The 24,239-nt window shown below is 37.1% G+C and overlaps 3 protein-coding genes across 3 annotated transcripts; all 3 read right to left on the minus strand.

The window, feature by feature from the left end:
• Positions 1-2,378: 2,378 nt before the first annotated feature.
• On the minus strand, positions 2,379-3,748 carry LOC134232081 (E3 ubiquitin-protein ligase HERC2-like). Its single transcript, XM_062714048.1, has 4 exons — positions 3,673-3,748; positions 3,179-3,373; positions 2,810-2,944; positions 2,379-2,545 (listed from the first exon to the last, which is right to left on the minus strand). Exons 1-4 carry the CDS (start codon positions 3,746-3,748, stop codon positions 2,379-2,381), a joined length of 573 nt encoding a protein of 190 aa, XP_062570032.1.
• A 1,783-nt stretch (positions 3,749-5,531) lies between these two features.
• Positions 5,532-8,872, minus strand: LOC134232082 (E3 ubiquitin-protein ligase HERC2-like). The gene is made up of 5 exons (XM_062714049.1): positions 8,814-8,872; positions 6,839-7,016; positions 6,452-6,575; positions 6,088-6,217; positions 5,532-5,679 (listed from the first exon to the last, which is right to left on the minus strand). The coding sequence occupies exons 1-5, from the start codon at positions 8,870-8,872 to the stop codon at positions 5,532-5,534; spliced, it is 639 nt and encodes a 212-aa protein (XP_062570033.1).
• Positions 8,873-17,252: 8,380 nt separating this feature from the next.
• Positions 17,253-23,792, minus strand: LOC134232084 (E3 ubiquitin-protein ligase HERC2-like). The gene is made up of 10 exons (XM_062714050.1): positions 23,769-23,792; positions 23,372-23,625; positions 22,985-23,129; positions 22,500-22,722; positions 22,161-22,335; positions 21,613-21,829; positions 21,036-21,329; positions 19,401-19,551; positions 18,798-18,905; positions 17,253-17,316 (listed from the first exon to the last, which is right to left on the minus strand). Exons 1-9 carry the CDS (start codon positions 23,790-23,792, stop codon positions 18,874-18,876), a joined length of 1,515 nt encoding a protein of 504 aa, XP_062570034.1. The 3' UTR covers positions 17,253-17,316; positions 18,798-18,873.
• Between the last annotated feature and the right edge of the window lie 447 nt (positions 23,793-24,239).

The following is a 24,239-nucleotide window of genomic DNA, read 5'->3' on the forward strand; positions in this document are numbered from 1 at the left end:
TTCGCTTCAAATTTGGAACAACCAAATAAAGCAAATGTCGATGTTTATAAACGATTGTGCTATACTATATTACAAAAACATCGATAAATAAAACCATTTCAAGTGTTATTTTTGCGCAAACAGCGATACGTACGCTTAAAATAAGGGAATTCCTAGTAGATCCGCTCCTATAGAACCTAAATTCTCATTGGCTGTCCCAAAATACAATCCATCAAGGTCAGTAAACATGGCGGATAAATTCAAGTTAAGCTGTTGACACACACGAAAAATAACCGATATATGGGTCGTTGTGAATATTTTTGGATCGATTTATGTTTTGCATAATTACATATTTGGATTCCAGGTAAGAGATAATAATAAAATAGCCGTTTACTGATAATTTTCCGTGCGGGAGTGATCCACTGCCGCATCTGCGCCATTATAGAGATCCTAAGGAGTTGTAGCCCTCTCCCAAAAAAAAAAAAAAAAAAAAAAAAATCGGAGAGGGCTACATTATTGCAGCTATTCTTTTTAATGCCCACTAAAATTGCTTTTAAACATTCCAGAGGTTTTCCATCTTTGAGCAAGGGGTTGAAACCACCTTGCCTTAGGTAAAAGAATCTTATCCCACACAAATAAAGTTTGATTGTTGAATGTTTAATTTTTCTATGTTCGTCACAAAACGCTGCAAAACGCATAAGAAGCCTTTCCGACATGGGTGGCAGACTTCCATCATCCCATGTTGTGCCCTGCAGTAAAAGGAACTTTTTGTACGTGTCCATACCAGCTTCGTAGGCCGTTAGAGTGGCACGGGATAAAGCATGCATCCAGAGGTTTTCTACTGCGCAGTCCAAAGAATCTGGGATAGCGGTGGACAAGGTGTTGACTGTTCTTCTGCATTCGGCGCCAGTTGACGGAATTTCTGTATCTGCTACTATCTGTTGCCGAACTTCTGGCGAAATGATATCGATGTCTGAGATCGATGATGCAGGTACCCCGAATGATGGCCTTGACATTTGGCTTGCGTCACTGCTGGTACGTACTGGGTACAACATGGAGGGGAATGCATTGACCTGAGTTTGACATACTGCCATAGCCGACTGCAAGCTAAAGTTTGATGATGGCTCGCTTTTTTGCGTCACTTGCAGTAAAGTTTGCTGGCAAAGTTGAAGCGTATTTACCAGTTCGCTTTCTAATTTGTGATTATTGCCGATGCCTTCCGAAGTACTCTGGGCGGAAGTTGTCTGTGTGCGAGGTAGGGTTTCCAACGTCGAGGTGCCCTGGGCGGAAGTTAACTGCAATGTATCATTGCGAGGTAGGGATTGAGTAGTCGGTTGCATCGCCGTCATAGAATCCCTGTTTTGACTAGTGGAACTTTGAGAAACAGATTCTGTATTTAAAACAGAGTTTGTACTAGCGACACTGGCGGATGTTTCATTGTTTTTCTGCATACTTGCCTTGGCACTATTTTCTTCGAACAGAGCGCGGGAACTATTTTCCGCTGAGAAGGATTGTCTCTCTTTGTTGTCTTCGTATAATTTTCTTAACTGGCTGTTATTCAGAGGAATAGAAATGTTAATTCCCAAGTCTTTCAACGCTGTTTTTAATTGTGCGTTAGTCCAGTTTGCTGGATTAGTCACGTCCATCGTGTTCTTAGACCTGCGCCTTGACGCCATGGCGAAGGAATGGAAGTATCCCGTTACAAAATCACAGATTCTTGTCACAAACAAAACAGATCCACACAATGAATACACAAGAATCATCACATCCAGTAGTAAAAGTTTCTACATGATGAGGCAACGGAAAAAACGGCATCAGATGACTTGAAATCAAAAATGTAAACAATGATTTTTGGAAACACGCACCAGCAATGAATTTGATATACCGTATATACTCGCCTATAAGTCGGTGCATAAATCAAAAATGTAAACATATAATACCATTCATTTTTGCTCGCCTATAAGTCGGACATAGAGTTTTGGACCACAAATTAACTCCCAAAAATCCGACTTATAGGCGAGTATATACGGTAAGCAATGACGTCACGAAAAGATGCTAAAGTGAGGCTGGGTTATGAAACAAAAGAGGGTAAAGAGGCTCTAAGGGGGAAAAAATAATGCTAAGACAAAATAAATTTGATACAACAAAAAATGAAATGTGAAAACAAAAATAACTTCTATAAACATAAATTATATACATAATTCTTATCTAAGAGCTGTTTACCAAACTGCCACTACATACAGCAAGTCCCATTTCTACAATTACATCCCCTTCAAATCCCTTACAAAGGGATATCATACTTCCAAGAAATTCTCTCTTTTTTTCTAAGTAAAACAAAGCACAATATTAATGCAGATTTAAATTGAATACAGTTAATAAAAATTTCTGGATCACTTTCCTTACCTGTAATTAATGGCCTGTTTGATGTACTCCACTTTATTTGCAGGAGTTATCTTGCTGTATTTGGCTGACAATTGTACCTCCTGACCAGAAGAGCTGGGGATATTGAAGGGCATCTCTACGGCCTGGAGTTTCTCATCTGTCAGATCTTTTATGCATATCAGACCTAAAAAGCCAAATCAACAATACCATTCATTGACAAGCATACCAACTTTTTTTCACTCAAAATCTATACTGATACCCAAAAAGATCTCATCACAAAACAATTTATACCCCTTTTAAATCTCTAAAACCTTTTTCTAAAAGATATGTCACAATTTTTTTTTTACAGATTTTATCTAAAATTCATACTTTGATATACATATGTATTGATAAATTTAAAAAACTCATGGTACATACAGTTGCACATTTTTTTTTACTGTTACAATACCTGGAACACAGTCTTTGTCAATCTCTGCCAGGTCTGATATACTGAGGGGCATCCCAGCCACCTGTTTCCACACAGGCTCCGCAATGTTCAGACTCAGGGGACTGCCACTTCTAATGGCTATGCCAAATAACACACCTACAAAATACAGGCAAAACACTGATAAAGAGCTTACTTCTTTTTTACTTTCTTTGTAATATTTCATCTATTGATTACATTTTTAAACAATAACTACTTTAAATTGAATGTGGTTTCATATGAAGGTAATTTATAAGCTTCTTTCTCAAAGAGCTCAAATTATTTTTGAACCATCTCAATGTACAAATAATTGACCTGAAAACAATGCTATCACATAAAGAAAATAACTCATACCTGAGAATTTAAACATGTTGACATGCACTGGAGATTTGGCCATGGGATTGAAGATAAAGCAGTCCCTGTTAGCCCCGGACTCTCCCCGTCCGTTGGAGGTGACGATGAGGAGGGGGAGGGATCCGTTCTGTAACTCATCACACATCTCAGCCACAGACTCACTATACCCCCCTCCACAGTCATCTACACTCTCTCCTAAAGTCAAAGGAGAAAAGGTACTATCACCCACAGCACACGTATATTATCTTAAACTACTGGTATACATGTATATGATGACGGAAAGGGGTGAAATTGAAAATTTGACCGAACAGTAACCACTCTTTATGGTCATTAGATATTGGTGCATATTGATAAAAATAATTGCATTGAAGAATCTGTGCATGAATCAAGTGTTCCTTTCTCTTCTTATGGAACATTCCCCTTAATTAAATGTCAGTTTTCTACTACAGCATCCTCCCTTACTACCTTTATTTATAATCTTGACCATTCCTCACTAATAATATGTGTACACTCCCATACCTGTAGCCTGTTAAGTTCCACTACTGGTCCATGCTGTTTGTCTCTCACCATAGTTGCCTGTACAACTTTTCTGAAGGCAGCTTCCTATTAATTCAAAATACGACAAATTTATCACCATCCTATCATTTATTCCTTGTAGAGAAAGCAAGCAGTCCCTTACACATAAAACAAGAGGCCCAGGGGCCACATCGCTCACCTGAGCAATTGGCTAGGAAAAAGCACACGTCAGATCAGAACTGAAAGTTTACTGAGGGGGGGGGGGAATTTTAACCCCCCAGGGGGTCATGATTTGAACACAGCTTGAATCCACACTACCTCAGGATGATTCCCTATAAATATCACTAAGCATGGCTTTAAAGTACTAGAAAAGAAGATTTTAAAAAGGTTTCTCTAGATATTCCTATGTAAAACTTTTATCGGCCATTTGGCCTCACCCTACCCCCGGGGGTCATGATTTGAACAAACTTGAATCTACACTACCTGGGGATGATTCCACAGGAGTTTCACCTTTCCTGTCTCAATGGTTCTTGAGAAGAAGATTTTTCCTATATATTCCTATGTTAAACTTTGATCGGCCATTTTGGCCCCACCCTACCTCCGGGGGTCATGATTTGAACAAATTTGAATCTACACTAGCTGAGGATGATTCTACATGAGTTTCATCTTTCCTGGCCCTGTGGATCTTCAGAAGGATTTTTAAAGATATTTCCTATATATTCCTATGTAAAACTTGGGTCGGCCATTTTGGCCCCACCCTTGCCCCGGGGGTCATGATTTGCAAAAACTTGAATCTACACTACCTGAGGATGATTCTACACGAGTTTCATCTTTCTTGGCCCAGTGGTTCTGGAGAAGAAGATTTTTAAAGATTTTTCCTAAATATTCCTATGTAAAATTTGGGTCGGCCATTTTGGCCCCACCCTAGCCCCAGGGGTCATGATTTGAACAAACTTTAATGTACACTACCTGAGGATGATTCTACATGAGTTTCATCTTTCCTGTCCTAGTGGTTCTTTAGAAGAAGATTTTTAAAAATTTTTCCTATATATTCCAATGTAAAACTAGGGTCGGCCATTTTGGCCCCACCCTTGCCAGGGGGTCATGATTTGAACAAACTTGAATGTACACTACCTGAGGATGATTCCACATGAGTTTCATCTTTCCTGGCCCATCAGTTCTGGAGAAGAAGATTTTTTAAAAATGCCATTAATTTTTAACAAATTCATGATTATCTCCCCTTGGAAAAGGGCGTGGCCCTTCATTTGAACAAACTAGAATCCCCTTCACCCAAGGATACTTTGTGCCAAGTTTGGTTGAAATCGGCCCAGTGGTTCTCGAGAAGAAGATGAAACAACAACGACGACAACAACAACGACAGACGACGGACAAATTTTGATCAGAAAAGCTCACTTGAGCCTTCGGCTCAGGTGAGCTAAAAACCACTCCGGGTACAGGTCAAATTCGGGAAGACGACACTCATGTATCATTGCTTCAATTTTGATTCATAGCAACAGGGCATTGTTTTTGTACAAATGTTCCAATTAATATAACCAAGTACATGTATATGTAGCTCTTTCCATTTCTCGTAATATATTTTGGATTCACTTCATTTACAGCTTGGTAGAGGAGTCGCAAAAAGATCCAAAATAAGGCGTTAAGTCCACCCATTCTTTAATAGAAACTTCATTAATGAGTACAATTTCAAAATCCACAATATAACAGTAAATAAATATTAATTTTGTAATATTTCATGTTTCTCAAAAGGGTCTGCTGCAAACAAGGGATAATTGAGATGGGATAAATACAATAAATTATCAATTACAATATCTTTATACTAGTTACCAGTATCAGTGCAGGCCACGCAGTGGAGGGAACCACAGGCCACGTCAATGACCTTCTTAGACTGGAGAGCTGACACTCGGCGGGGCCGCCTCACATGGTCATCAGATCCATGACCCAAACGATGGTAGTCTCCCTTACCCCTATAAAGGAGGACAAGTAATTTAAAACTCAATTTCATTAACGAAAACTTACACGTGGAGCCAAATATTGAAAGAAAAGGAGAAACTTCAAATTACATAAATCTTATTACTTTACATGTACTGTTAACCAGTTTTTAGTTGTAGGACCTGATGATAAATATTCGGATGATTCAACCCTCTCCATGACTTGCAAATATTATAGCTGCAAACCACTGTGTACTTGGAGAGAGTATTTCTTACATTGCGAAAATTAATTTTCAAGAATTGATTTCAAAATACCGAAAGGCTAATAAAAGATTACAGGAACAATTCTAGTTGATGTACAGTATTTATATGGCTCTCTAAATGCATTCATATTTTAAACCAATGCAGTTTTTATTATTCACTGTAATAAATAATTTTCCTTACCATGTGAAGACAGCTCCACTTTTAGTGAGTGCCACAGAGAACTGAGAACCACACTCCACCTTCATGACCCCCTGACCCATCAGTGTCTCGATTTTCATTGGCACTTTACAGCCATCACTTCCTCCACGACCTATTTAAAACGCACAAATCAGCTGTTTTTAAGACACTGAAGTTTTCACCAAATAGACTACTGAATTGCAGTCGGATTCAGAAAAGAAAAGGCAATTTGAACAAATACAGACTTTCAAAATGTTCACATACAAATATATCTGAATCAGATACACATGCACATACATGCACATACATGTACACTGTAAGTATCAAGAGTGATGAGAAATATACAGTAGGAGAATTAAGGACTTACCCAATTTCCCATAATCCCCATCTCCCCAGGACCAGACATTGTCATTGTCAGTGATACACAGAGTCTGGGCGTCCCCACTACCACACGCCACGTCAATTACACGGTAGGATTTCAGGGCCTCCACCTAAGTTAAAAATAGAATATGACATAATTTCAAATATAATATTGAGTCAATAAATACAAAACTCAGACTTATACGCTGTACATGTATCTAAATGTTAAAGATAAAAGATTTGCAAAACTGGGATACATAAGATTTAACAAAATTTTAAAAATGCCTTTCTTTGAATATCATGAAGAAATGTTGCTTTCTTTGGAACATCTACCCAATCACAACTAAATGTACCTTTCAGAATAATAGCATGTCAAGTTTCCATGTCAACCTACCAGTTTGGGGCGAGGCTGATCTTCACTGTCCCCATGCCCCAGGCGACCATATCGTCCCTTGCCCCAGGTGTACAGTTCCCCGTTAGCTGTGATACAGGCACTGTGTGCCCCTCCTGCTGCTATATCCACCACCTCCTTCCCTCTCAGGGAATCTATCACTCGGGGTCTGTCACAGGGACTATGAAACAAATAAAGAGAGGCTTGGTTTGCTTGTACTACATGTATTTTTAAACAAACTACAGTACTATGACTTATAGTTTTGTCAGTATTGAAAAATTTCTCATTAAGAGCATGTCTACGAGAAAACCATGCAAGAGGTTATGGGAGCAAGGTTCTCGGATCAACTTCATGTTTAATGTGTAAATTTCTTCTATAATATGAAATATTTTGCCACAAAATTTTTTTCAGTGTGGTCTCACTTAAGGGGTTAAATCGACACTGTTACTAAAAATAGAATTCTTGGTCCTTACGCAGGGTGAAAACAAGAATTTTATAGGATTTTATAATTAAAAATTCAGCATTTTACTTGATAATGATATAAAATATCCATATATGGTTGAAAGTAACAAGATACACTTGTTTCAGAAAATTTTTCATAATCACAAACTGTGCCCTCGTTTAAGTGCAAAAAGGTCACAAATCTGGCATATTTCCAGATTTTTGAAAACTGGTGAAAATATTCACTTTTCAAAAACCTATAACTCAGAAAGTGACGCTTAGAATCAACTCAATCTCATACAATTATTAGACAACATGTCTGTCTACATTATATAAAAAATCTGTCTTTGGACTCTCAAATATTTTGCTGTACTTTTTACTTAAAGTTGGACATTTTTTGGAGAATTTTCAAATTTTCTCATCCCTGAACTTCAGCAAGGAGTTATTTTGCTGATTTAAATATTTTCAAAAATTTAAATTTTGCTGTTGAAAAATACCAGTAAATTGTACATTTTTGTTTTCAAGCAATAATTATTTCTTAGGGGAATAAATGGGGTTAATTTGGGAGGGGGGGGTACCAGAATTGTATTATTTTACATTTTCTTTGAGCAGGGTGATATTCACATACTGCTAAGTACCTGTTTGTCAATCGGTAGACCAAGTGTGTTCTCTCTTATCTTAAAAAAAAAACCATTTGCTTGATAGATAATAAACATAGTACACTGGTACCTACTAATAAGTAGATGGCCCCTTTTAATTTGGAGTTCACAAGGTCAAAGGTCAAGGGTTATAATTCTCGATATACCAGTATGTAGATTTTAATCATTCAAAATCTTGAGGACATATTGCTTGACAGACATCAAATTTAGTACACTGGTTTCTTGAAAAGTAGAGGACCCCTTTAGATTTTGAGGTCACAATGTCAAAGGTCAAGGGTCAAACTGAACAAAAAGGAATATCAGAGCCATTAATTTTCTTGACAGACATATTGTCATGGCAACAAACTCAAAATGAATGAACACCAAGTTTTAAAAATCAACAAATTAGAACATTTATAAATTTTAATTTGATTGCAGATTAAAATTTGAATATTACTCAATAACTAAGTACATTCAACAACAACAAAATTACAATGCTAGACTGCTTCCTGATATTTTATATTCACTTCCAAAATTAAAATGACCTTGAAATTTTGTATGCTTGAAAAAAAAATCTACTTGCTTAATTATACATCATGGTTCTAAATTAAGGTAAGATTTGAAAAAAAAAAATCACAGTTTCCCCAAATCATATTCTGAATTATTTGCTATATCCGTATACAGGAAATTAGTCTTTATAATGGCGTTATATGTGGTAAAACTAAAGCACTGTTGACCTTGAACTTTGATCTTTTCTAACATAACAAACACTTAAAATTTACTCTGAATTTTTGTGTATTCCTGCAAGTGAAACCTGATACATATTAAATATCAAGATATTAACAATGTTTAAGTACATTGTACCAATAAAATCGTATAAGTTAACATATATGAAATACCCTGAAATTTTGGCTACTACAAAAGCTTCTTCAATCATAAACTGTCTTTTTTTCTTCATGTTTGGTACACCATTTGGGTTGATCTTGAGGTCTCAAGCTTTCAAAATCTATAAGGTGTATCCAAACTATTCTGTTCAGTATGACCCCATTTTCTTCCTATGTAGCATCCAATAACTTCTGGAGAAAATTTAACAAGCACTGAAATTTCCATTTCTAGTTTAAAGAACAACTGGACTGTCTCCAAATACACAAAGGTAGTACTCAAGGCATGTACCTGTGAAAAAGGGCAGTTTTCAAATTAAATTGAAATAAACCATACTAGACATATTCTAAGATTTTTAAAATAAATGTCATGTTTATGATAATGCTACATTTATATTTATCAATTGAAGAAAATGTCATCAAATGACTTGGGTAAGATTCTTCACAAATTCTTCTGGCTATCTTTGAAGAAAACAAGAGCTTCATATATCCTTGAGGTAAAGTAACAGAGTAGGGAAAAATGCATGTGGCAAATCAACAGACAGACAAGGCAATTCCTATCCATGTACCATAGTATACAGTTATAAAATGGGTATGAAATAGCAAATTTATGATTCCCCGAGGGAGGATTTAACTATTTCCCGGAGGAAATAGTTTTCTGCTGAGGGGAACTATAAATTTGCTATTTCCCGAGTTCCCATTCCATAACTCTTTTATTATACCAAACAATGATAGGCGATTTAAATTTTTTTAACCAGATATTCCAACATTAAAAAAAAAACTGTAGAGGCATAATTACAAATGCATGCGGTTTAACACATTGTATGATAAGTGAAGCATCATGTCCTTAAACAGTTAAATTATTTTTAAAAAGTATTTTCACTGACGTTTCAAAAATTATCGTTGCCTTCATTTTGGTAGAATTCAAGTATGATTTTGACATCGCACGTCGAAATGTTTTGACATCATAGCTACATTGCTAATAACATGACGTCACAGACTAGCGATTCCTTGAACGCTCCACCCACTGAACACTTTGATTGGTTAAAATTACTAATAAATATTCATGAGGGAGTAATCCCAAAGAGTAGCTCTGATTTTCCAGGGAGTAGTCTTCAGATGAGGGCAATAGTCACTTCTCTTGGAAATAGAGAGTTTTATGGTATTAATTTATACAGAGTAATTACAGTAGAGGTATAATAATATAACATATCTTTACCATTTTCTCAGCAGCGGTAAGTAATTGGTAATGCTAATGCTGCATCTGTATTGTCTCTCCTCTTCTTATTTCTGGATTCTGTTCACAATCCTACATTGGAAACCCTATGTAGTAATTCGTTATAGCTCCAAAGCTGAAAATCCCATTGTAAAGCCCAGCCCTAACCAGGGAAATGAATTTGAATAATCTGAAATTGCACGAGAAATATAAGAATGAAAGGAAATATTCTTTACAAAGTATTATTTCCCAAACTTATATTTATAATATTAGTTATGTTTTAAACACAAACCTGTCAAGGAACACATGGTGACCTTTAATTTGAAAAGTCTGCACAATTATTTGACAACTCTTTTCCTTTAATCATATATTAAAAGCCAAAAATCATAACTGTAGCCATCTTCATAACATTTCATAAATATCTGAGAAAAATATTTTGTTTAATGAGATTCTTTATAATCATGCAGCCCACATATGAGGCAATAATGGTGATTTAATTGACAGTGAAGACCCACCTATCCAATTCTTAATGTACCCTATTAGAAACAGTCTTTGAAAACCCTGGACCTATTCAACTTTTCATTCCCTCTTCATCACCCCACAAAAGCAACTTATGCTATTTATAATTCTGCAGATGTGAATATTTTGCAATATTGTTGAATTTATATATACAGATATTTTTATTGCTACATGTACAAGTACCAACCTTGAAATTAATATATTCTCTTGACAGGTTTGCTAGGTATATATTCAGGTCCAGTACAATCACTAGATTTAGCTACGTAGGTATTTTTTATAGAAATAAATTAATTTGATAGCTAAATGAAGCTACTTCAGGTAGGTAAATAAAGCTAACTAAGTAGGTAAATCAAGCTACGTAATATATAGCTAAATCTAGTGATTGTACCAGACCTGATAGTGTCTTGTAAAAAATCTTCCCTTGTACATAATCAAGTCCCCATCAAAATTGTTTATTTATTTATTTTTTACATATCAATAAGCCTTTTTATAAGGTACATAGTATTATAAATCAAGATCCACCTACCTGTTTCTTTTTCAAATTCAAACATTGTTGATTCGGTATCATCATGATCATCATCACTACATCCGTCTTGCTACCAAATGAATTTTGCTGTCAGAATCATATTCATCAAAATCAGAGTCAGAATCTGAAGACTCGTTGACAATTCACGCACCTGAATCTTTTTCTGAGGACGTACAAAACGGTAACAAAACGTCTCAGGATGCCATAATGTTTACACGTGGTTACGGAACCGTACATCGATCCCGATGGTTTTCATAATATTCTATGCATTCTATACACAGGCCACTAGTATATACGTAACAAATTACATTCACAGGAGGGACAATTTTCTTCAAATCACACATACTTTATGCCTAAAACGATTAGATGACAGACATCTGTTTCTAAACTTCGTAAACATAATCATTATCTACCTTCTCTACAGAAGAGCGCTACAGGGGAGATAATTCTAACAAAATCTAAATAAATAGCAAAATACGTTTTTTTCACAGGAAAAGCAGGGAAAAAAATATTTATAGCTTTTATAAAATCAAAAATAATTTTCATTGTTTATATTTGTAAATATTTTACACAAAATTCATTAAAATTACTGTTTAAAGTAAACCTTATAAAAGCATGAATTTTTCCATCATTTGAATTTGAGGTAAATTCATTACGATATAACTTTTCTGTCCTTGAGAGTCCAAAGGTGGATTTTACATATTGTTGGGATAATATCCTAGAGATTCTTAAATGCACAAAATTCTGAAAAAAGAAGCGTCACTTTCTAAGAAATGTATCCCTCAATATTAACAAAAAATGAACCATTATCATTTCTTGGCACCATGCCAATATTTGTGACCTCGGGACAGCCTTCTATATAGGGGTTTTACCAAAAAAATGATTTCAACTTAATTTTACGACTTAGTTCTATGAGAAAACATTGCCCTTTTATTTATATATTGTTTTTCTTTTTTACTTTTAAATATTGAAATTGTCATTTTTACACCAACTTTTTTGCATTTTCCCTTGAATATTGACCAAAATGAATTATTGGCTGTTACTAAAAATAGAAACAACAGATGCAAAAATAAACAACATATTTCTGACTCTGAATGGGTGTCCTTTAAGTTAATAATAAAAATTAGTTTGTTCTTGAGAGTGCCTACCAGAGCATTTTTCTATATATCTGCATGGTTTTCTCGTAGACAGGCTCTTAAGATACTTTTTTAAGGATAATTACTTGATGTGAATTCAAAAGTAGATTCATAAATACAATTCACCAAGGACAAACTAATTCACATGCATTTTCAAGGTCATTACTTCTTCACACACATTAAATCTAACTTTTTTTTTAATTTGAAGATTCATTAATATTTAAGATCTTTTTTATATTGAATGAAAATAATTTAATTAACCAGATTAAAACAAATTTTTTAAACATCCTTTGACCTACTTACCGTGACCTAGTTTCCCGTCCTCTCCCTCTCCCCAGGAGTACACCTCCCCATCAGCTGACAGGGCCAGGCAGTGCTTCCCTCCCGAGTTCACAGCCAGCTTCTTAATAAACACATGCTGTATGGACTCCAGTTGTGTGGGGTGGGAAACAGACTCTGTCCCCCCCACTCCTAGCCTCCCACCAGCCCCATATCCTGTGGCAAACACCTACAGGAAAAAAGATAAAATCCATATCTTCTGATGATCACTACTGTAAATACTGTAGATTCCTAAATAAACGCGAGGAATAAATTATCGCTTAATTTCGCGTTGAGCACCACTCGTGAAATAACAAGAGGCCCATGGGCCACATCGCTCACCTGAGAAGCTTTGACCATTCTGTTCTTTACCAGATTTCACCCTTGTTATACATAATGCATCCCAACCCTACCCCACTGATCATAATTAAGACATTTTGAAATCTACACTACCCCATGATCCTTCCATGGGCACATATGTTTCAGCTTTTTTAGCCCAGTGGTTCCTGAGAAGAAGATTTTCAAAGATTTTTCCTATATATTTTTCTATGTAAAACTTTGATTCCCTATAATGGCCCGCCCTTCCCCCGGGGGTCATGATTCCTACAATTTAGAATTTACACTACCCCAGAATGCTTCCACATAAGCTTCACTTTTTCTGGCCCAGTGGTGCTTGAGAAGAAAATTTTCAAAGAATTTTCCTATATATTTCTATATAAAACTTTGATTCCCCATTGTGGCCCCGCCCTTTCCACGGGTGTCATTATTTGAACAATTTAGAATCTACACTATACCAGGATGCTTCCACATAAGTTTCAGCTTTTCTGGCCCAGTGGTTCTTGAGAAGAAGATTTTCAAAGATTTTTCCTATATATTTCTATGTAAAACTTTGATACCCCATTGTGGCCCCGCCCTTCCCCTGGGGGTCATGATTTGAACAATTTAGAATCTACACTATACCAGGATGCTTCCACATAAGTTTCAGCTTTTCTGGCCCAGTGGTTCTTGAGAAGAAGATTTTCAAAGATTTTTCCTATATATTTCTATGTAAAACTTTGATTCCCCATTGTGGCCCCGCCCTTCCCCCGGGGGTCATGATTTGAACAATTTAGAATCTACACTATACCAGGATGCTTCCACATAAGTTTCAGCTTTTCTGGCCCAGTGGTTCTTGAGAAGAAGATTTTCAAAGATTTTTCCTATATATTTCTATGTAAAACTTTGATTCCCCATTGTGGCCCCGCCCTTCCCCCGGGGGTCATGATTTGAACAATTTAGAATCTACACTATACCAGGATGCTTCCACATAAGTTTCAGCTTTTCTGGCCCAGTGGTTCTTGAGAAGAAGATTTTCAAAGATTTTTCCTATATATTTCTATATAAAACTTTGATTCCCCATTGTGGCCCCACCCATCCCCTGGGGGTCATGATTTGAACAATTTAGAATCTACATTATATCAGAATGCTTCCACAAAAGTTTCAGCTTTACTGGCCCAGTGGTTCTTGAGAAGAAGATTTTTTAATGACCCCACCCTATTTTTGTCTTTTCTTGATTATCTCCCCTTGCGAGGGGATATGTCCCTTCATTTTAACAATTTAAATTCCCCTTTACCCAAGGATGCTTTGTACCAAGTTTGGTCAAAATTGGCCCAGTGGTTCTTGAGAAGAAGTCGAAAATGTGAAAAGTTTACAGACGGACAGACAGACGGACAGACGGACAGACGGACGGACGGACGGACAGACAGACGGACGGACGACGGACAAAATGTGATCAGAAAAGCTCACTTGAGCCTTCGGCTCAGGTGAGCTAAAAATCTAGCTTTTATTTTATGGTGCTTAAATCAATATAAAATCGCTTAATCAAAAGTCAAGTCGCGAATTATTGTTCTCGCGATTTGACGTTACAGAGCCATTTCGCGGTAATAAGTTCTCACAAAAAAATAAGGAATCTACAGCACTGTGCTTTATCCATTTAAGTGTATATTTACTATCAATTTTAATAAGTTTTTTCTTGGAGAGTCATCAAATTAGATCAGATTTTAAATGAGCTGTATCTAATGATGAACAGGTAGTACATTTCTTAAAATTAAAAGCATTCTGACCTTTCCTTCAGCTGTCACTGCAAACAGGGTTTGCTCCCCTCCTACCAACTGAATCGGCCTGGTGACCGCTAGGCCCTCACAGCTGACCGGCTGCTTGACCTTGGCACCATCCACTCCTCCGAGCTGCCCCCTGTGATTGTGGCCCCACCCCCAAATTTGACCACTCCCTCCCCAGGACAGAGTCCATTCCTCTGGCTTCCTGTTCAACCACAACAGTAACTGTTCATCTTGTTCTTGTTTAAAAATTTCGTGATTTTCGTGAGCGTTTGTATCCTCTTCCTCGTCACATGAAATGTCCAGAATCTTTTTTCGGACCTCCTCCAGGAAAGAGACTGGCAAGGCAGTCCTTTGGACGATCCCTGTGGCGACGCGTGCTGCCATGCAATAGCGACGGAACCACGCCCACTTGTGTGCTTCACTGCAGCAGTTCAGCTTGTCAAGTTCAAGGTCACAGGCTAAGGCCACTAGAACCTGAAAAGGAAGCCAGCAAACTGTGATTAATATGATAAATATGATAAACATACTATATGACAGGGGGAGATCTGCATTCTATGTATAGAAAATGTAATGATGTTTAGGAGATATGCTTTAAGAGATATGAATTACTAGTCAAGAATCATCTAATCATTCCTAAATACAAAGCAACAAAGATTCCTTCACTTCATCTCTTATAATAAAAAAAAATTCAAAAAGTAATATCTAAAATTAAGTTTAATAAAAATAATCCATACAAATATCACTGCTGTCTAGTAGACACTTTACCTTGAAGAATGGGCTGTGCATCAGGTGTTTGCCGCTCCTGACTATAGGATCCTCGTAGTCATACTGTCTCTGTAGGGCCTCGGGCAGACCCTTAACAAGGGAGGTCACCGAGGAACTGCATAGCAACTGTACAAGGAAAACCAGTACAGTGTTACTGATGGCTTGTAAACATTTCTCACTTCTTCTTTATCATGCCTTTATACAATTCTTCTAAAACCTTTACCAGCTCTTTTCAAGCTTATAGCAGGAATGGGGACAAGAGATACCATAACCTCAAAATGCATGTAAATATCTGAGAGATATATGCTATTGTTAATAAACATATAATTTTTAAACAGTGAAGAATGTCTTATTCAAGACTTGTGAAAATTTTTTCACTGTAAATTTTCACCTTTAGTTTCAATCCCATTTTACATGATTTTTACACTGTGTAATCCATTACCCCACCTCTGATTTTTCCATGAAATCCTGGCTTATGAATGGTTGAAGTCTGTCATGTGAAGAAGGTGAATTACTTACACATTGTCAGTTGTAAATCTATACCCGGTCAGTTGTAAATTTATACCGGTCGGTGTATTACATAACAAACACATCGTGACGTCATAATCGGCACAGTATACTGTAAACCAACTATTATTCGCGTCATCTTTTATTCGCGATTCGTCAGTTTGAAATCAATCCGCGACGATTAATTTCCGCGACCGAAAAAACTTTCTCTACAAATCCTTAGCAAAATGAATGGTTCGCGGCGATTAATATTCGCGAGTCAAAGGAGGTCGCGGAACTCGCGGATATTTCTCGCACGCGAATAAAAGTTGGTTTACAGTAAGCGTGATGAAGGATGTAGCAGAGAAAAAAAAAATTTTTAAACCACAGATAATATGTTAATGTTTCATCAGTGGGGTAAATTCGGTACACAGTCTTTTAGTGACAGGGTACGGGATGATACCTGGTTAGTAAGTTTCATACCTGACTCGGCTCCACCTCGCCAGGTATGAAATTTACTAACCAGGTATCATCCCGTACCCTGTCACTAAAAGACTGTGTATTTAATAATACCCTCTCTTCTGACACATATTTTGTCTCCCAGTGCATGTTGGATTAGATGGGTTAACTTACTGCTGTAGAAGATCGAGGTGTCAGGTCAGGCTCCGCCGTCTCTACAGTGGGACTGGCCAGTAATGTGTTGACATTGACGATCTGGTCGGAGGTGTCAGAGGTCATCAGTTTCCGTAGTTTCTGTAAAGCCCACATTCTCTGGCTGGACCCTGTAATAAATGGAAACTCAAATTATTCCATGACTGTAAGAAACAAATTACCTCAGGACATGTTTACTTCACTTAGATATCCATGAATGTATGTTGAAAATGAATATAATTAGATACTGTTTGAACTAATTAATTGACTTCCTCCATCACTTAATTCTTTTTTTTTCTCTCCATAACCTTGACCTTTTATTTACCGGTATATCTTTGAGTTAGATTCAGGATACACCCTCAGGTGAAAGATACTTTTTTTCTCAGTTACAAACTATCAATGTACCTTTTCAATCACTTGAAGTTGAACTTGACTAAAACTTTAATGCTTCCATCAATCACCTCGAATTTTACTAACACTTGTTTTGAAAAGAAAATTATTCACAGGAACCAACCTAGTGAACTAAGCTGAGCATTAGCAGCCAGAGTCACAGCCAGTCTGGTGACGATATTCCTGGCCAGATTAATGTCCAGTTTGAAGTCCAAAAGACAGGTGACCAGGTCTATAGATGGACGAGACAAAACCGTTCTATCGGATAGCATATCCATGGGAGCAGCAGCAGGCATAATGGGATACAAGGTGAAGTACCAGCCCCAACCGTTAACGGAGCCATCGCTGACAAACTTCCACCGTAGTTCATCTCCGTCAATCCGCAGCTCCTGGGACCAATCAGACCACTCTCGTCCTTAAAAACAATAAGTTAACTAGTGCTAATTGTAACGGGGATCGTTACAGATGTTCCCCAAACGCTCCCCATCTCCCTTTTGGTGCCATATTCCCTGTAAGCTTCAATAAAGCTTCAATGAATAAGACAAACTTTATGCATTTGAGACTTTTACAACGTTTACCCAGAAGGGTACCAAGTTCATTCAAATTTTAGCATTGCACGCGTGCGCATGTGAATGCATGTGCGTAATGACCATATCATCTTGTCTACACAATCTATATACTTTAATATACTAAATATTGAAGTATTTAATCCAAAAGTATTAAAAAATACGCTCATTCACGTGTATTTTTGATTTTACTCATTTCACGTGCACGCACGTGCATACATGAGCATGGTGACATACCTTCTTGTAGAAGTCCATTACATCTATCTATGTTCTAAATGCCACCCCGTTTGGTTGAAAACCAAGGGAGTTCTAGCTGATTAAAGTTTCAGCCAATCAGATTGCAGCGTACGTTCACGCACGTGTATTAATGTGCATGATGATCATACCTTCTTGTAGAAGACCATTATATCTATCTATGTTCCAAATCCCATCTTGTTTGGTTGAAAACCAAGGGAGTTATAGCTTTTTAAAATTTCAGCCAATCAGATTGCAGCGCACGTGCATGCACGTGTTTTCATGAAAATTGTTATATATCATGTTGTAGGATATTCTAATGCATGGTTATGTTCAAAATTTCAAAGGATTTCATAAAAAAACAAGAAAGATATTGAGACTTTAGTTTCAGCCAATCAGAGCGAAGCACACGTGCATGCGCGTGAGATCTTGCTATTTTGACCATGTAATATTGTCTATCCTACTATTATATCCTTATATTATGAGTTTCAAAGCATTTCATCAAAAAGATAAAAATTTACCCCTATATCAATTAAATCGGTCATTTCACGTGTTGCTCGTGCGCGCTCTTGCAAGCACGTGTACACAAAATGGCATGTTGACAATATCATCTTATCTTCATTTATAATATGTCTATATATTCTAAATATCAAAGCATTACATCGAAAAATGTAAAAGTTACCGCAATTTCAAGTATATTGATCATTTCACGTGTTGCACGTGCGCGCTCTTGCAAGCACGTGCGCGCAAAATGACCTTCGTTCCGCAAATCTACATAACATGCCTACTCACCCTAAAAAGGTTTCCCCTTAATCGGATGTGTACTTTACAAGATCATTCGCGGACAAAATTTTCCCGAGAAGAAAAATAATAATAATAAGAAACAGAGTAAAAACAATATGTTCCCCAACTTCGTTTGGGGAACATAATCATAAATTTTTAAGATCCCATAGATCTGCCTATAATAATCTACAAAACTGAAGTTTTTTTGTGATTTTAGGAAAAAATACTGGTTTGAGGGGATTTGATTTTGTAAGTCGAGGATAAACATACATTGTTGTTCAAAATTTTAAGCATAAAGAGTAGAGGTCATTACCTGATTTAACAGCCAGGGTTCTACCACAGCTGTCTGAGATTGTCAAGGGATCATGTCTCATCTCCGTAGAACAACGTCAATCAAACTCCACCCGCAAGGAATCAGCTCCTACAAGAGGGGATTATAATATGGTCTTACTAAAATCACATAGACTGTACATGTACATTCAATCAGATAAATAACCTGATAGTTAAATAACTCTATCAGCAAAAAATATGCTATCCATACACTTAATTATTCTGGTGGCTTTAATATGAATTTTTTTCTAACTGTTAATTATTTACTGGTATTTTGACTCTTGCCATTCATTGTTTATTTTACCGGTATTTTGACTCTTGCCACTCAGAGTTTATTTACCTAGTATTTTGACTGTCCCACTCAGTAGTTATTTAGTAATACCTAGTATTTTGACTGTCCCACTCAGTAGTTATTTAGTAATACCTAGTATTTTGACTGTCCCACTCAGTAGTTATTTAGTAATACCTGGTATTTTGACTGTCCCACTCAGTAGTTATTTAGTAATACCTGGTATTTTGACTGTCCCACTCAGTAGTTATTTAGTAATACCTGGTATTTTGACTGTCCCACTAAGTAGTTATTTACCTGGTATTTTGACAGTGCCACTAAGTGAAGTATCATCGCTGTAGGGGTGGGGACACTCCTGTACCACCGGCTGTGGTAGCCTCCCACAGACTCGATCTGATGCCACATCCTCAAACTCTGTAACACACAGCTCCAACAACATCTCAGCCACCTTAAAATAAAAATAATGAATTTAAGTTAACATGATTACACGTTATAAAAGAATGGAAAGAGGTTTTAACTGCAGGAGTGATTGTAAAAGTATGAAGCCTCAACTATTTAACATTTGTCTGCAGTATTCAAGTTCTCAAAGATACCGTATAACTGGATTTTTCTACGGGGTGCTATTTTTTGCGAAATTCTGCGATCAAGTCTTAATCGCAAAAAATTCAATCCCAAAAAATACGTAAATAAAATCCAGAATTTTCAGTTGCGATCATCGAAGTTCTACTTTTACAGATACCGGAAGTATATGTAAATAATGCCATTGCATGTTTTCAATCGTATTTTACAGGTAATTTACTTGATATCAACAACAATGATTGTTTTTCGAATAAATAAAACGAATTCCTTAAGATTCAATATTTATTTGTTCCTACATTGTATTTCATGATTTATTTATATGAAACTCGAATAGCAATTAATTGTCAGTTTGGCTATTCCCCGGCTTGAGCGGGTCCTGCACCAGTGTTTACAAGATTTTTCTTAATCGGTATTCTGTCCTTGAGAAAAGAATTTCTTGTGTAATATTTCCCATACTGAGATTATATAAACTCTCTATAACCATAAATGAAAGTTCATAGTCTATGGGAACTTACTGAAACGAACATCTATAAATTAATTTCAAAGAATTATCGTCTCAGTTTCAATTAATTCAAAATACTTGTGACTTTGTTTCTATTTTACCCTGTGAATAATAACCAATTAATTATAACAACACACGGACGACCCACAGGTGTAGTGTCATCTATGTAAACACCCAATAAATTAACAGCCCAAGGCCTTCACTGTTTCCAGGTAAGTCCAGACTGCAACTATTTTACGCTTGATTGGCGTGTATAGAAACGCAATCAAAACTTCGAGAGATAGAGAGTGAAATTCAATGAAATATGTGTAACGGGGCCCAGGTTTTGGTTCGAGAAATAGAAGTTCGAGAGATCAGGAGTAAAATTGCTTAGTTCTATAGAGAAAAAAAACGGGACCAGGGGTTCACTTCAAGAGATCGAGAACTTCCCGAAATCAGAGTTCAAGCCATCGAGAGTCACCTGTATTTTAAATTGCTTTGGTTTGTTCAATAAAAAATAAAAATAGACTTTATTGTTTAAATGTCTAGTAATGAAATTCAATAAAAATAGACTTTATTGTCAAAGTGAAATCGCAAAAATTAAAATCGCAAAAAATAAATATACCTATTTCAGGATCCAATCGCAAAAATTTGCACCCGCATTAAAAACCAGTTATACGGTATCTAATATGCATGAAACAGCTCAAAGCCTTAAAAAAAATTTTTTTCAAACATTGCAGTTTTAAAGCTTAATTCAAGATATATGAAAGGAAATTATTAGAATATTAATTCAATCCTCATCTGATGACCTGTCCAATGTAACATAAAATCACACAAATGACTTATTCAATGAAACACAATGGGAGATGTACCTGAGGATACGCCTTGGCCAGTCTAGTAAGGATGTCTGACAGTCCCTCTTTAGCCAGTTCTCCCATTCTGGACGCCACAGCAAGCTTCAGAAGTTCTACCAAATTACGAGCATCATTAACTGACATTCTAGCAGTGAAGTCATCCAGACCTGATGGAAAGTTTGTTGGGCCGGCTTCCATGGTACTCATGACCTCATCTGCAGAGGTCAAGGTCTCAGCTATGATGCTTGTTTCCATGGGAACTAAAGCTGCCAGACTTTGCATGCTTGTGTATGATGAGATTTCTGAATGCACCTAAAATAATATGAAACAAAATTATTACCTCTATTATAAATGTTTCACAACTTTCAAACACAACATCTTTTCGGAAATATTTCAGTCGCAAGCAAATTTATAGTTCATGTTTTTACTTGCTTGTAGTGAGTTTCAGGTTAGGACCCTGATAAACAAGTATCTATATATCAAAAATGCAAGTTAGAACCAGTTTATGTCTAAATTATATTTTTTTCCTTCTATCAGTGAATTGTAAAACCAGTTTATGAGCAAATGGCATTTCTTTATTCTATATAAAACCTACCCCACTGACAGCCTCTGTGACAGTCTCCCCCACTGTCAGCTGTATGTCGGCGTGGTCCAGCACCTCGTCCATCCCCTCCCTGTGTAGATTCTCCTCCCTGTCCACAGGGAGCTCATCAGTGCTGGCCGCCAGGGAACCTGTCATACCCAGGGGCTTCATTTCTGGTGAAACTGGCACAGGCTGGCCATCTGTCTCCAGGGACTTCACTATTGCATCTCTGTTTAACATGAAAATTCTTATGAGTTTAAATACTATTCTTGGCAGAAATAATACATGTATCTTATTTTACTTCAGTGAATTACATTTTACATCTTGGAGTCAAGCCTACTCCCAGGCCCTTCCTCACGCCCTCCCACTATTTACAGTAAAACACACTTATAAAGAAGTTCCAGTGCTAGACAATTTATTTGGTCTATTGATAAACTTAATTCATGACATTCATTAAGTTCACAGTATATCTTGACCAGTTTACCTGTACAACTGTACTTCCCTTTTTTATAATCAAGGCTATTTAAAAGATAAATTCAGAAAGACCAGAAAGCCTTTACCTGGAGTAGAGAATCTGTAGAGCGGTCAGAATATAACCCAGGGCCTGCTGTTTACTGGTGTCTGTGTCCTGTGATAGAATGATTTTGGACAGAGATGGACGTACAGTTTTGGAAGTTGAATTTTGGGAGGCAGCTGTAGATACCGAGTTCTCCTCTGCATTGCTCTCGTTCACACCTTTATCAATCAACAGGGAAAAAAAACATTTATTTTATAAAAGAAATGCACAAGAAATTAAAAAAAATCATCTTGAATGCCCCTCATTTTCTGCTGTACCTCCCCCCCCCTAATATTAGTCAAATCTTCATAAAACAGGAATGAATTGTAATCCTAATCCTTACCCAGGAGTGTTGCCCCCAAGGGATCCCTGGAGGTGGAGAACAGTACCGGCTCGTGGGTGGTGGGAACAGACATGTCTGTGGTGGCCCAGGCAATGCTGTGGGAGGAACCACACGCTACCTTACTGATCTTGTACCCCTCAAGCACCACCAGGGCTGGCTTTCTGTTAACTGTGGTGGTTCCATTTCCTTGCTGTCCGTGGTCATTATCTCCCCAAGCATACACCTAGACAAAAAATTCATAGTGAGAATGTTAAACAATTTCAGATCCTTCAATTATTGTATTTCAAAATATTAAAACTATTAGGGCAGTAAACTTCCATCCATCTAATCCTGGTTCTTGACACAACATGACTGAACAGTGATTAACAAGCTGTGGATGTACATGTACGTTTACTTATCTTCAATGTAAAATTCAACCAAGTTTACATTATATATTTTAAAAATATCTCCCACAGGTCTGTAAAACTTGAGTACATTTGACTCACCTGCCCCGTGTCAGTGATAGCCAGACAGTGGAGTGCCCCCACAGCTACATGGACGATCTTCTTCCCCTTCAGTCCCTCCACAATCTGAGGCTTCCTTACATGAGCATCAGTTCCATGACCCAATCGAAAATAGTCACCTTTGCCCCTAAAAACATGAATTGAAGCGCATCAATTTATTATTTTATCATTCCTCTTCGATTTCTGTGACCTGATAAATCTTAAGCTGCTGCAAAATTAATTTACCAGTAGGTATGATTCCTTTGAAAAACTGATTGGTAAAAGGCAATGGAATCATTTCATTCTTTATCAAGCACAGACACATGCAATTCAAAGGTAAGCCATATCTAGTACATGTATATAATTATTCATTATGGAATAAATGCTCACCATGTCCACACTTGTCCAGACTTGGTCAGAGCCAATGAGAACTGGGCACCACACTCAATCTGACACACCTTCTGATCCCTCAGTCTCTCCACTTCGTGAGGGACATTACATCCCTCACTCCCCCCTCGACCCAGTTTTCCAAAGTCCCCGTCCCCCCAGGAGTAGACGTAGCCCTCGTCTGTGAGGGCCAGGGTCTGGGCGTCCCGACTACCACAGGCCACCTGTACGACTCGCTGATGGGCCAAGTGTTTGACCTAAATTAAAATATTAAATGCATCGAGAATAAAGCAACTTTTAAAAAAAAAAGATTGATTTTTTCAATGAAGGTGGGCTACAAAACGCAACAAGAGGCCCATGGGCCACAGTTTTCACCTTGCAATAGCTATTGTGGCCCCACCCTACATGTACGCCCTGGGGCCATGATTTGAACAATTAAGAATCTACTCTACCCAAGGATGCTTCCACATACTTGTAAGTTTCAGATTTTCTGGTCCATTGGTTTTTGAGATGATTGATTGTATGCTGTTTTAAACATCCCTCTCAAGAATTTTTCATTATCCCTCTCAAGAATTTTTCATTCATATGTAGATGCTACCACTTGTCGATGGAGATCTCAAGTTTTGTCCTATACTCTGCACTTAAGGCCATTGAGCAGTGAGGAAATGTGCTAGCGCCTATTATTACCTAAATTACTATATAAATTATAATTAGGCATTTTGAACTGTTTCACGGTTTACTTTATGTTTTTGTGTGATCATGAAACAGTGAACTGTTGACCGGTCCACAGAATGAAATGTTGCCTGTTTAAAGCGTCATCGTGATATTCAAGCATTTTGATGATCACGACATCACTATTTACCTGCTCTAT

This window comes from Saccostrea cucullata, unplaced genomic scaffold, assembly GCF_032062105.1.
Source record: "Saccostrea cucullata isolate Sc308-1 unplaced genomic scaffold, CSIRO_AGI_Scuc_v1 ctg5743, whole genome shotgun sequence".
NCBI lineage: Eukaryota > Metazoa > Mollusca > Bivalvia > Ostreida > Ostreidae > Saccostrea > Saccostrea cuccullata.

What these genes read in the sequence shown, in the direction of transcription:
- LOC134232081 (XM_062714048.1), bottom strand. Translation starts at nt 3,748, where the DNA reads ATGGTGAGAGACAAACAGCATGGACCAGTAGTGGAACTTAACAGGCTA. An exon ending in GGAGTGTACACATATTATTA is followed by an intron (nt 3,374 to 3,672) that starts GTGAGGAATGGT and finishes CTTTGACTTTAG; the next exon opens with GAGAGAGTGTAGATGACTGT. An exon ending in TGACAAAGACTGTGTTCCAG is followed by an intron (nt 2,546 to 2,809) that starts GTATTGTAACAG and finishes TTGGCTTTTTAG; the next exon opens with GTCTGATATGCATAAAAGAT.
- LOC134232082 (XM_062714049.1), bottom strand. Translation starts at nt 8,872, where the DNA reads ATGAAGAAAAAAAGACAGTTTATGATTGAAGAAGCTTTTGTAGTAGCC. An exon ending in ATCAGCCTCGCCCCAAACTG is followed by an intron (nt 6,576 to 6,838) that starts GTAGGTTGACAT and finishes TTTTTAACTTAG; the next exon opens with GTGGAGGCCCTGAAATCCTA. An exon ending in TGGGGATTATGGGAAATTGG is followed by an intron (nt 6,218 to 6,451) that starts GTAAGTCCTTAA and finishes CGTTTTAAATAG; the next exon opens with GTCGTGGAGGAAGTGATGGC.
- LOC134232084 (XM_062714050.1), bottom strand. Translation starts at nt 23,792, where the DNA reads ATGGCCCCAGGGCGTACATGTAGG. An exon ending in TCTGGACAAGTGTGGACATG is followed by an intron (nt 23,130 to 23,371) that starts GTGAGCATTTAT and finishes TCATGTTTTTAG; the next exon opens with GGGCAAAGGTGACTATTTTC. An exon ending in CTACAGATTCTCTACTCCAG is followed by an intron (nt 21,830 to 22,160) that starts GTAAAGGCTTTC and finishes CATGTTAAACAG; the next exon opens with AGATGCAATAGTGAAGTCCC.